Source organism: Engystomops pustulosus, chromosome 7 (assembly GCF_040894005.1).
Source record: "Engystomops pustulosus chromosome 7, aEngPut4.maternal, whole genome shotgun sequence".
Taxonomy (NCBI): Eukaryota; Metazoa; Chordata; class Amphibia; order Anura; family Leptodactylidae; genus Engystomops; species Engystomops pustulosus.
The window spans coordinates 69,251,684-69,264,766 of record NC_092417.1 but is presented as its reverse complement, the minus strand read 5'-3'; the positions used below and the strand labels follow the sequence as shown (position 1 = coordinate 69,264,766).

At 42.3% G+C, this 13,083-nt stretch overlaps 1 protein-coding gene across 5 annotated transcripts in view; it reads left to right on the top strand.

Annotated features, from left to right (window-relative positions):
* UNC79 (unc-79 homolog, NALCN channel complex subunit) overlaps window positions 1-13,083 on the top strand; it is a 110,577-nt gene that overhangs the window by 54,802 nt on the left and 42,692 nt on the right. For all 5 annotated transcript variants that reach the window (XM_072116308.1, XM_072116306.1, XM_072116307.1 and 2 more), the window contains 9 exons: window positions 218-297; window positions 389-537; window positions 3,104-3,261; window positions 3,518-3,699; window positions 3,922-4,123; window positions 4,968-5,147; window positions 5,529-5,594; window positions 6,024-6,310; window positions 7,437-7,619. In XM_072116308.1, coding sequence (XP_071972409.1) covers window positions 218-297; window positions 389-537; window positions 3,104-3,261; window positions 3,518-3,699; window positions 3,922-4,123; window positions 4,968-5,147; window positions 5,529-5,594; window positions 6,024-6,310; window positions 7,437-7,619 — 1,487 coding nt within the window. The remainder of the gene's footprint in view (window positions 1-217; window positions 298-388; window positions 538-3,103; window positions 3,262-3,517; window positions 3,700-3,921; window positions 4,124-4,967; window positions 5,148-5,528; window positions 5,595-6,023; window positions 6,311-7,436; window positions 7,620-13,083) is intronic.

The following is a 13,083-nucleotide window of genomic DNA, read 5'->3' as shown; positions in this document are numbered from 1 at the left end:
GCATTTTTATGGCACCCGACTGATTAGTTTCGTGTGCGCATTAATTACTTACAGGCGTGCGCTACTTTAATACATCGAGCTATGCTTTCTGTCGTCGGATCTTAGATGCCAACTGTCGAGGTTGCAACAGAATTAATAAATCCTTCCAATGTCTCTCACCATTTCCTAACCCTCTCCCCCCACTTTAGAAATTCTCACCTGCAAGTTGTTCTTTCAGCTGTCAAAAATGACACCGACCAGAAATTTTGCTACCAGCAACTTCCCGTCACCCTGAAATTAATCTACACGATACTTCAGGTATTAGATCCCAGTATCTGTTATTCCCAATATCCCACATGGTCTTGAATTTCTTGCACTTGATTTTTTGTCATTTTCCCCTGTGTTATAGGAAATGGCTAAGTTTGATGAGCCGGACATTTTATTCAACATGCTGAACTGCCTGAAGATTCTGTGTCTCCATGGCGAGTGCCTATATATTGCCAAGAAAGATCACTTGCCGTTCTTGGCGTACATTCAGGAACACATGCTCATCTCCAGGTAGTTATGTGTCTTGTTATAGCTGGGGAGTAGAATGGCCATACTAGTACATAGATCTGGTAATTTGTCTTGTTGTCTAGGCCATGCAGTTTAGTTCTCTCCCATAGGAGAAAACAGCTTTTTATCAGTATGTATTCCAGGATGCCCTTGCAAAGCTATACCCACTTGCAGGCAATAATCTAAACCAATTGTTAGTAGGAGGAAGATTCTACTATGTTTTTAATTCCAGTGTTTTTCTCCTCTAGCGACAACTATAAAAAAAACTGTGCAAACACACAATTAGGCCCCTTTCACACTAGCGTTATTTGTGCACACGTTCTGCATGAGTTTTTGACATGCAGGACCCACATTGCACTTTGTCCCATTGTATCCAATGGGTTTTGTCAGACTTGCATTTTTTCGTTCTTTAACACACGTGAAACTCTCAGCATGCTCTACTTTTGCAAATCCGCATTACACTCTGGGACACATGCAATTGCAATGCAAGTGCAATGGGTTTTCAAAAGTCTTTTTAGCCCACGTGTAATGTCTGTGAAAAATGCATTGAAATGCAAAAAGAGCTTGCGTGAAAAGTGCAATATGCTAAGCTATCAGATAAAAAATTGCAAGCAAAACCATCAGTTTTTATGTGTTGCGTTCTAACGTGATCTGTAATGAAAGGGGCCCAAAGAATATATACACACTGTGAGACCTCCAATTGTTTGGTCCCTCTTATACACTACAGTGCACAAGAAAAGAACTGATGGTATACACCATTATTTTATAAAAAATATCAAATTTTATCAGGTTAAAAATAAATGCATATTTTTATTGTGATACAAGTAAAAAATTACCCTAAAACAGGGCAGAAATACATTTTGGATTTTTTTTTTTCAGAGGCCTGTGAAATATTCAGACAATATTTCTAAGCCTTCTTGGTTCTGGCTTTCTACATAACAACTTGGCTCAAATGCTCAGCAGACACAACCTCTAAGTGCTCACTGAGCTCACAAGCCCTGCCCTTGCTGATTCCCAAAGTTTTCCAAACAAGAGACTAAAAGGGTGACCTATTTATAAAGGTATACAAGATGGCCCCCATATCCCTTACAATTTTTCCAGTCTTCACCTCTTCACTTGGTGGATTCTGATTATTTATTGGGTGGGTTAGAGGCAGGCTTATACAGAACATCCGTGACTCTTTATACTATTGACAAGCTATGGTGGAAGCTGAGGGGCCTATTATACATGGAAGGGTACATTGAACAGACCCCTATACGGCCTATTGGGTTGTAACTTGTATTGAACAAACTTCTGAGGTTTAGACAATGGGTGACTAAAGGTATATTAGCAATGGCCCGACTTTTTGTGTGGGACTCTACAAAGTCTTCTGAGCAGTTGCTTAGTCTTGCATTGCCATAATCTTCCTTCAGATTAGGTGTGCTATCAATGTTCAGCATATATCGAAAGCTGCAAATGACCTAGTAGTTAACATTGTAGTCAAGGAAGGTTATTTATTGGGGGGGAAATGGGTTATCTCTCTACACTAACATAACGGGGCTAACATACGTCGGCACACAAGCTCCGTTGTATGATAAATAACCCCCATTATTTGTATTTTGAGCTATGTCTCTGATCTGCCCAAAAACTGATTGTATTGGAATAGAAGGCCTCTGAACATCCTGCTTAAGCAGAATATATCATTCACCAAAACTTATCCATTAGACTGGACAAATTTGGATATCAAAAAAGGAATACTCTCAAACAATGTGAAGACATTTGGGGTCCATGAATTGATTTGCACAGGTTATTGTCACTAATATTCGTGAAGGACAGGATTCTGTACTGTATTTGGCTTACACGTTTCTTTTAGTGACTTATATATGGTCTTATAGTGGCTTATATCACCCCTATATATATCACATGATAACATACTATATATTTCCACATTTCAGCTTGCATATATCAGCTCGAAAACTGGTGACATCTCTTCTGATGGAGTTCTGTATTTCGAGTGACTTCCTGCAATTCATTACACTATATGTTTCTGAACTTGGACTAATGCACACACCAATGGGAATAGTGGAGGGAGGGTTAGTCTACACTAACTGATCCTTCTGTCCAGTTGGTGGCTTTTTTCCATGGCTATTTAACAGGGTTTCACTTTTTACTTCCTTCAATGGCTGTGAGCCTTAAAGGAAAGGGATTTGACAGAATACTCTGCTCATAACTGGAAATCTTTCTTCTAGAGGTGTGAATTGTGGGTTAAAGACAAGCAAAAATGGACATGCTTCAGGAAAAATTATTCTGTGATTCTTTTAGTGCATACTTTATTCTGATCTTAGAGTACAGCAAGACATGGAAAGCTGACAAATAATAATAAAAATGATTTTATACCTTATGTACACACACTGACAGGTATGCTTTAAATGAAACTTGCATTGTAGGTGTAGTAAAGGGAACAATCTAATTGTATGTGCTACATTAACATTGCATGAAGGTTTGGAGTGAGATTGTCTATGCAATCTGAATTCTGCAACCATAAAGTTTATATGTAACTTGACAGTCAGATCACTCTTTGCTCTTGCAGCTTGTGGCGAGTTCTGAAGTCGGAGTTCTCACAGTTGTCATTTTTGGGGGTTCCTCTACTTCTTCATGCCTTGTCCCTTCCCTATGGTGCAGATATTTTCTGGACAATCATAAACTCCAACTTCAACAGCAAAGACTGGAAAATGAGGTTTGAAGCAGGTAAATAATAATAAGACCTTTATTACACATCCCATTAGAGTTTCCATGCTGCTGGCATCAAACCTGCATTGTGCCAGCAAAATAATCATATTAAGCGCAGATTGTGTAGGTATAACTTGCTTTTTTATGTGGAGTAAAGGAATAATTTAGGCAAAATGAATACCTTGCTCTATGCATAGTGCATGGCGTCAACTCAAAGTGCTTGACACTAAATAGTCATGTTTTTTTTAATCTATTAATATCATCATTGTTACAGTGGAGAAAGTTGCCGTCTTGTGCCGATTTCTGGACATCCACTCGGTCACCAAAAACCATCTTTTAAAATATTCTCTGGCTCATGCGTTTTGTTGTTTCCTAACGGCCGTGGAAGACGTGAATCCTGCGGTGGCCACAAGAGCTGGACTTTTACTAGATACCATCAAGAGACCTGCTCTTCAAGTGAGATTAAAAACTTATTGGAGGGCTATGGGGATAAGCTCTGGTTGGGCTATGTTCTCATTGGGTGAGCACATTTTGCAAAGCATTTCTATAAAATCTGTATACAGTATACATTATATTTAAGTATAGTAAAGCTGACTTCCACTTTAATAGCTGTGTCTTGCTATAATGATTGTACATTATTTATTATAATTCAAGTTTTCTTCTGTCTTGTCTTTGCAGGGTCTTTGCCTGTGCTTGGATTTCCAGTTTGACACTGTAGTGAAAGATCGGCCAACAATCCTCAGCAAACTCCTCCTTCTTCATTTCTTAAAGCAAGACATTCCTGCTCTGAGCTGGGAATTTTTTGTGAACAGATTCGACACATTGTCTCTTGAGGCTCAGCTACACTTAGATTGCAACAAGGAGTTCCCATTCCCTACAAGTAAGGTTATTATTACGATGGATGGTTAGGTTCTCTGTAGTATTTGAACCAACATTCTCCATAAACAAAATTTATTTCCTCTGCTCAATCACCATGTTAAGGTTTTGACATATTTAGTCATCAAAATATATTAGACAATTAAAAATTCCCTGGTGGTCACTGCAACATATGTACCAGCACAGCAGGGCTGCATACACGTACAAACAGCTCTGTTACATTCATTCACTCACAAACAGCTACATTCACAAACACAGCCCTGCTACATTCACTTACACAAACAGCTTTACTACATTCACAGCTCTGTCAGCCTTACGGTGCATGCACACAAACGTATGGGGGATGTATATACGGCTGCATATTTGCGGCCACATATACGTCTCCCATACTTGTCTGTGGCATCCGTCTTGGTACTTGAGCAGAACGTGTGCTCACCGTCCCTTGCCGTGGCCACATAAAAGTTGGAGCCTGCTACAAAGATGCACCCTTACACAGACAACCTAGTGTCATTCATTCAACATTTGTACTCACTGATTTACATATTATATTATACTATGCAAGGGGTGTTACTGATATTACTTATCCTGTACATCCTGTATTATACTCCAGAGCTGAACTCACTATTTCCTGGTGAAGTCACTGTATATATTCATTACTTATAGCCTGTATTATACTTTACAGCTGCATTCACTATACTGTTGGTACTGTGTAAATTACAGTACTTACAGACTTTATTATACTCCAGAGCTGCATTCAGAATTCTGTATTGAAGTGTTTAAATGCTTTACTTTTCATTTGCATATTGTGTTGGTTCTAACACTACATTTTATTCTCTGTAATAATTCAGCCATCACAGCGGTGAGGACAAATGTGGCTAATTTAAGTGATGCTGCCATGTGGAAGATCAAAAGAGCACGGTTTGCACGAAACCGACAGAAGAGCGTCCGATCCCTAAGAGACAGTGTCAAAGGAGCTGGAGAATCCAAGAGAGCTCTCTCCCTGCCAGAGACTCTCAGTACCAAAATCCGTTGAGTATTGAATAATGATGCTCTTGTTATACACTTCAGATCTAATTTTAGGGACACTTACCCTGGAGTATTCTCTCCATTAGTTGTTCAACTAAATCAGAATGTTTTCTGTTAACAGTCATCACATATTGAGGAAAGAATATAATATTTTTTGGGGATGAGCCAAAAGTCTTCCAGATCCTTTACTTTATGTCACATATACCCATTGCTGATAACAATGACCTCTAGCAGCTGACTTTATGACACTACAATTTTTAATATGGTGCCCATTTTAGGTTAGCATTTCCTAGAAGCTTGAGTTGGGTTTCTCAATGACATGCCATCACTCACTATCATTTTCTACTTGTTTATTATTCTGTATGTTTTCCCCTTGTTTCTAGCTGTCAGGTTGACAAGACACGAGCAGTCTGCACCGGCACTTGGTGGTACAGCGGAGCAAGCTCAGGGTAGGTCCACAGGAGACAGAGAGTGCTATCATTTACAAGTGATATTATTATGCCAGACTGGTTATAAAATCAAGCATAATAACCAGGGACACTTACTCATAGACCAAGTAACCATGGCTGTGGTAATCTTCTTATATGTGTTATACATGGCCTCTTTTCTTCTAAAATCAACTATGGGGGCGTTATCAGAGCCCTTCCGTGCTGTAGCTTTACACAGTGTCTCCCCCATGCTCTCTCAGCACTTCCCCCTCCCCCTGCCTGCTGTAATAAGCACAGTTTGTTGTGCGTTTTTTAATTTTTTTTTTAGAGATTTGCTTTAACAAAATTTGATTTTTTTGTACATACTCATTAGTGATATTTAGGGGCCATTCTTACACACCAATCTTTATGTTGTATCTCATGTGAGGTTTACATTTATCTCTATTGCAGGTCAGCAATCTCCAGAAAATGACAATATTATTAAGGATCCCCTCCCAGAGGATGCAGGGATTGACCATCAGACTGTGCATCACCTTATCACTGTCCTCATGAAGTTCATGGCCAAAGACAAGAGCAGCGCTGAAGCTGACATCAGCAGTGCCAAAGCCTTTAACACTGTGAAACGACATCTCTATGTGCTGCTGGGCTTTGATCAGCAGGAGGGATGTTTTATGATCGCCCCTCAAAAAATGCGCACCTCTACATGCTTCAATGCATTTATTGCAGGAGTAGCACAGGTAGAACTATTAGATCATTCAGCCATTTTTTTTACAAAAGTTGGGGGAAAACTTGCATCTTTAACTACAGACTTCTGTCCACTTTCCTTCAGTTTCATTGTGTAATTGTGACGAATAGAAAGTCTGTTCTATACTTGTTTGTGAATACACCTCACAATTTTACAGTGAAAACTGCTTTGGAATATGTCAATGTTAATAGTTGTTATAATATTTACCATGATGGGAAATGACTTGTATCATAGGCTAAATGTGACTGACCTACAGAGGAAGACATAGTAAGATTAAAGTTTTCTGATAACCAGATTACAGTAAACAGAGATAAATTAAGACATCCCTAGCTCTGGCCAAGGTAAACAGAGGAAACAGACAGTATATTCACCATCACTCACATTACTGGTTAATGAGGATACTTTTTTTTTTAATGGAGCCACTGAGGCAAGAAATGTCTCTAGGCAGGGCTGAAGGATTTGTGTGGACAGGAGTGTAACAAACAGTGTTAGCAGCCATAGCAGCTACTATGGGACCCACAGTGTTAGTGGTCCCCGGCATTCGATCTGACAAATTAATTGATGGTGGATGTGCATCATTATATACAGATCAGGCTATATTTTTAGTATACGCTTAGCGTATACGTTGGGAAAGCTCCTGACCTATACCCTAAGTGTGCCCATTGACATATACTGGCAGACAAAGAGGCAGGCGAGCAGCACTCCGTGGAAAAAGGTGTCTTTATTTCACAAGTGGATACAGCTGTGGATACAGCTGTATCCACTTGTGAAATAAAGACACCTTTTTCCACGGAGTGCTGCTCGCCTGCCTCTTCTTCTGAAAATTCTAGGGCCTGCGAATCAGACCCTTTGAGCCTGCACCCACCCTTGGATCTTAATCCGTTTTCTCACTGTGCCGCCCTCCTTTGACGTGTGCTATACTGGCAGACAGAGGCAAAATGTGTGAATATACAAATATGTAAATTTTCTTAGAGGGTGGGGAGCCCCATTCAGAAGTCTGCTATGGGGCCCAAACTTTCCTAGTTACGCCCCTGGTGGTGAATGTAACTATTCATAGCAATGTCAGATATTAAATATCTTTTTCATGTCTAATAATAATTATATTTCATGTCTTGCAGGTGATGGATTATAACATCAACCTGGGAAAACATCTTCTTCCACTTGTGGTACAAGTCCTAAAATACTGCACCTGCCCACAGCTCAGGCATTACTTCCAACAACCTCCCCGCTGCTCGCTCTGGTCATTGAAGCCACACATCAGGCAGATGTGGCTGAAAGCCCTCCTTGTCATCCTCTATAAGGTACAAAATATTCTGCCTGTATTATTAACACCTCTCTTACATATATATCGCTTATTTTATATCCTGTATCCTTTATCTATTGTTCTCCAATATAATATACTGGGAGTATACTGGGGTCACTAATAACCCTTTAACAATCACTTGTACACCTTTTTTATCGTAGCCGTTAGGATATCAGTACAAGTTGCAGATTCAATGCAGATTTTACGTGCAGACTTTGGTGCAGAAAATCTGCAGCATAATACAGTAGCATTAAAGTGAATGTGATTTGGAAAAAGTAATGTAGCCAATGTATTTTTTTCTGCATTGAAATTGTTACTCCTTGCAGAAACTAAAATAATGATAATGTTAGTTTTCTTGTGCATCCTTGTGGATTTTTGCATATGTTTTTTTTTACATTGAAGTCTATGGGAGAGTGAAAATCTGCATCAAATATTCAACCAATCTGCATCTGCACCATTATGGGGATTTGGTGCAGATTTTTGCTTGAAATGCTGTCAGATCAAGTTAAACAAAACAGGTAAAAAAAACCACACGCAGATATTCAGCATTAAAAAATTACACACACGGGGGCGTGGCCGAGCTGAGTATGTGAGCGGTCGCACGCAGCCTGAGCTCCTGCACAATATCCTGATTTATCTTGAGAACACCCGATTTCTGTGCTAAGTGGTGCTGGAGCAGAGAGGGGAAAGCACCCGGAAAGATCACTGACTGCAGCTGTATCGCCCGAAATGGTCACCAAGGGGGAAAAGGCAAAAAGCAAGACCGGAGGTAAAGCGGAGACGGGCGGCCCGCGCACGTCATCTGCTGCTGCCGTGAATAAGACGCTGCGCAACACCCCGAAAGTGCTGGATGTAGCGGCTCGTTTAAAACAATTTTCCCGAACCACTAACTCACCGGGTACTGCCGAGGGTCGAAGGGGGAGAGGTGGCCTACAAGCCGGAGAAGACAGCAACCCGCGTGGACAAGATGGCGCCGTCCTGAGCGGGGAAGGGAAATCCCCTGAGAAGACACGAGGTGAGCCTGCAGACATTCAGCAGGAAACACTGCAGACAGAGAGTGAAGCTGAGGAGGAGGAACCGACCCTATCTGATGTTTTTAAAGCAGTCATGCAATGTAATGGAGCCCTGACTACATTGACTGACCACATGGGCTATGTAAAATCAGATATCTCCATAATAAGACACGATCTGCAAACGGTGAGAGAGAGAGTGTCAGCAGCAGAAGAAAGAGTGGGAGTGGTGGAGGATCTTATACCCCCGATCACCAGAGAAGTCAAAAAGACATCTGGTCAAGTGGCGACATTAATGGCGAAAGCAGATGATCTTGAAAATAGACTGCTCCGCAATAATATCCGTATAGTTGGTGTGCCAGAAAGGATAGAAGGCAAGAATCCTGACGATTTCTTTGAGGCTTGGATGCTAGAGACATTTGGCAAAGAGGCCCTTACACCACTTTTTGCTGTGGAGAGAGCCCACAGAGTACCATCCCGCCCCTTACCACCAGGGGGCCCCCAAGACCGGTATTAGTGAAGCTTCTGCATTTTAAGGATAGAGACCGGATCCTAAGAATGGCGAGAGATAAGCAGCAATTGAGTATTGGAGGGGGTAAAGTGGCGCTCTTTCCAGATTTCTCCGGTGAAGTGCAGCGGAAACGGGCTCAGTTCCAAAACGTGAAAAGAAGGCTTCGGGATCTGGACTTACCATATGCCATGTTCTATCCAGCGAGGCTACGAGTGGTGGCCATGGACACCACTCATTTCTTTGATTCGGCAGCGGATGCTACAACCTGGCTGGACGTCCATGAGAGAGAGCTGAGGGGGAGACGAACCCCATCCCCATAATGGCGTAAAGCACCTATCCTGACAGACAGGCTCTATTTCTTTGGACACTGTCGGGCAAGATGGTTGATATTGTAAGCATACATGCAGTGTTCTTAGCCATTTTCTAATAGTTATTATAGAAGTTAATACGTGTGAACAGAGGGTGTTCTTATGTTATTATAATGCAGGAACGTAGGAAGGTACTGAGGAATTGCATTTCAATTGTTTACACTATGAAAAAGTGCAATGCCTATACTTTAATGCTACTCAGCATACAGGTGTTTATGGGTTTTTGCCCTTGGGATTTGCAAGAAGTTGGGGAGGGTGGGAGGGATGGGTTGTGTGTTGTTATGGGTGGGAATCCCCCTGGTTTTTGGCATAATAGGAAACCTGGTTTCACTGTGATTGTCTGGGACGTACTCAACGTGGCTCTTTCGTTTGTGGGGAAATGGTGTATAGGCTATTTTCATTATTGTTTAGATGGCGAGGATACTTAATGTCCATTCGTGGAATGTACGAGGGTTAGGTGAGGCGAATAAAAGGTATGCTGTTATGAGAGCCTTGAAAGCTATTCCCGATTCTATTGTGTGCCTGCAAGAGACTCACATGACCCCGGAAACGGTGCACCTCCTTAATAGGTCCTGGATTGGGATGGCATATCATTCCTATTTTACGGCTAATTCTAGGGGGGTAAGCGTGTTTATCCATAAGAATGTGCCATTCCGATGCTCTAGAACCTTAATTGATTCAGAGGGGCGCTTTGTATGCTTAACGGGTACTATCTACCAAACTGATATTTGCATAGCAGCCGTATATGTCCCTCCCCCATATAATGCAGGGGTTATTAAGACAGTGTTATCGTTTGTGATGGCTGACCCAAATGTACCGACTCTCCTGATAGGGGATTATAATTGTTGGCTGCAGGCGCACCTAGATAAGTTCCATACTGGGACGATACCCGCAAATAGCCCCCCTACGGCGCTTGCACGTTTGCTGCAGGAGATGCAGCTAATGGATATCTGGAGGGTTCGCAACCCACAGGAAAAGAGATACTCCTGTTTTTCGGCTTCATATATGTCGCTCTCCCGCATAGATTTAGCTATAGGGAATGGTAGACTAATGGGACTAGTCACTCATGTCTCATATGGCACACGGACACTATCAGACCATGCCCCATTACAGTTTAGTCTCAATATAGGAGTCCCTGAGCACCGTCAAAGGCCAATGTGGAAACTAAACCCTTATTGGCTTCCCATTCTGAACAATGTGCCTGAGATTGTAGTAGATATGGAGGAATTCTATAGGGATAATGCATCTAGGGAAGGGAACGCTAGCATTTGGGATGCAGCTAAATCGCATCTTAGAGGTCTATACTTCAAACATATCTCCAGAGTTAAAAAGCGCAGTTCTAATCTCACAAATACGCTGCAGGGGAGAGTAGATACCACCGAAAGGGAATATGTGGAAAACCCATCAGAGGCTAACAAGGAACAGTGGCTGGAGGCACAGAAAACCCTTACTGACCACTTGCTTCAGCAAGCGGCTAACAAGCGTTTCTTTCAAAAACAGCATTACTTTATTGAGGGGGAAAGTGCGGGCCATCTGCTGGACACAATTGTTAACGCTCAAAATGGGGCTGCGCATGTGCCGTCTTTGAGAACTGGTACTGGCGCTTTGATGGTAGATACAGTAGAAATTGTAGCAGAGTTTCAAAGATTCTATGAGGACCTTTATACATCAAGGCTGAATAAGGAGAAGTCACAAATTAGGGAATACCTAGATAAGATTCACTTACCTACACTTACAGTAGAGCAAAGAGAGACATTGGACCAGCCGATAACAGTGGAGGAGATAGAGGAGGCACTGGACACTTTCCAGAATAATAAAGCTCCAGGGTTAGACGGCTTACCAACAGAAGCCTATAAAGAACTAAGGGAGTTGCTTATCCCAAAGTTACTAGAAGTTTACCAGGCAGCGTTTGAGACTGGGAGGTTACCAGAATCTATGAGGGAAGCGGTGATTACAGTTATACCTAAGCCAGGGAAGGATACACAACTGACAGAATCCTATAGACCTATCTCGTTATTGACAGTTGATATTAAAATCCTGGCCAAAATTATGGCGCGACGTTTAATAACTGTTGTAGATGGGTTGATTCATAGTGATCAATCTGGCTTTATGCCCAATCGCTCCACAGCAATTAACTTACGTAGGCTTTTCCTTAACCTCCAGTCGAAGCCAGACAATGTTGGCAGCCGGGCGGTGCTCTCACTCGACGCTGCGAAGGCTTTCGATAGCGTTGAGTGGGAGTACCTATGGGTGGTCCTGGAGAAAGCGGGTTTGGGTCCCAACTTTAGGAAATGGGTGCAGCTGTTATATTCTTGCCCCAAAGCAAGAGTGAGGGCTAACGGGATACTGTCTCAACCTTTTGATCTAACCAGGGGGACAAGGCAGGGGTGCCCTCTGTCACCCTTGCTGTTTGCTTTGGCAATCGAGCCATTGGCGCAAATGCTGAGGGACAGCCAGTCGATTACAGGGCTCAAGTATAACATGCATACGGAAAAAGTAGCTTTGTACGCAGACGATTTGCTTCTCTTTTTAGGTGACACAGGAGTATCGCTAGAGAGTGCTATCACTACTATAGAGCAGTTTGGAGATTTTTCCGGGCTCCGGATAAACTGGAGTAAGTCAGTACTATTACCTATTGATCCCCTCTCAGAAGACTCCACGGTAGGTAACACTCCTATTCAAGTAGTTAATACATTCAAGTACCTTGGAGTTCAGGTCTCAGCTAGAGTCCAAGATTACCTGCAGCTTAATTTGACCCCTCTCATTGCGAGATTTGCTAATAAAATCACGACATGGTGCAAGCTACCACTCTCGGTCATTGGTAGAGTCAATTTGACCAAGATGATATTGATGCCTCAACTATTGTACATTGTACATAACACCCCTATATGGATTCCCCTTAGATTTTTCCATAAATTACAGTCTTTGTTTAGAGAATTAACCTGGAAAAAAGGGGTGGCGCGGATTAAATATGAGACGCTGCAGAGGTCTAAAGAGGCTGGAGGTCTGGCGGCCCCAAATCCCTGGATTTATTTTTTGGCCTCCCAATTACAACATCTGAGGGGTTGGGGAGTGGAGGAGGGAAGTGGGGCTGTTGCGGCTTTAGTTAGTGAAATGACACCTCACAGACCCTTGTTAGCAGCCATTGAAGCTGGGTTTCCGGGACAGGGAGGAGCTAGGATCCCCACGCTGACACTTATGGTAAAGGTCTGGGGGAAAGTCAAGCAATTGATGGGGGTTGAAGGTTGCACTCCTTTCACCCCCATCTGGAAGAACCCAAGGTTACCAGAATTTTTTAGGCTGGAGGGCTTTACTCCCTGGGAACAGGCGGGTGTGAAGTTTATCCATCAGCTGCACTCTGAGGGTACTTTTAAGGCATTCTCTGACTTACAGGAGCAATTCCAATTACCACATAGCCAGTTCTACAAATTTTTACAGCTAAGACATGCGTGGGATACACAGGTGACCACAACAAAACTTACCACTGGTACTGCTCCTGTGATCACAATAATGGCCGCCAAAGGGGAAACTTCTGGCCTGATCTCCTTATTGTATAGTCATTTGCTTGAAGCC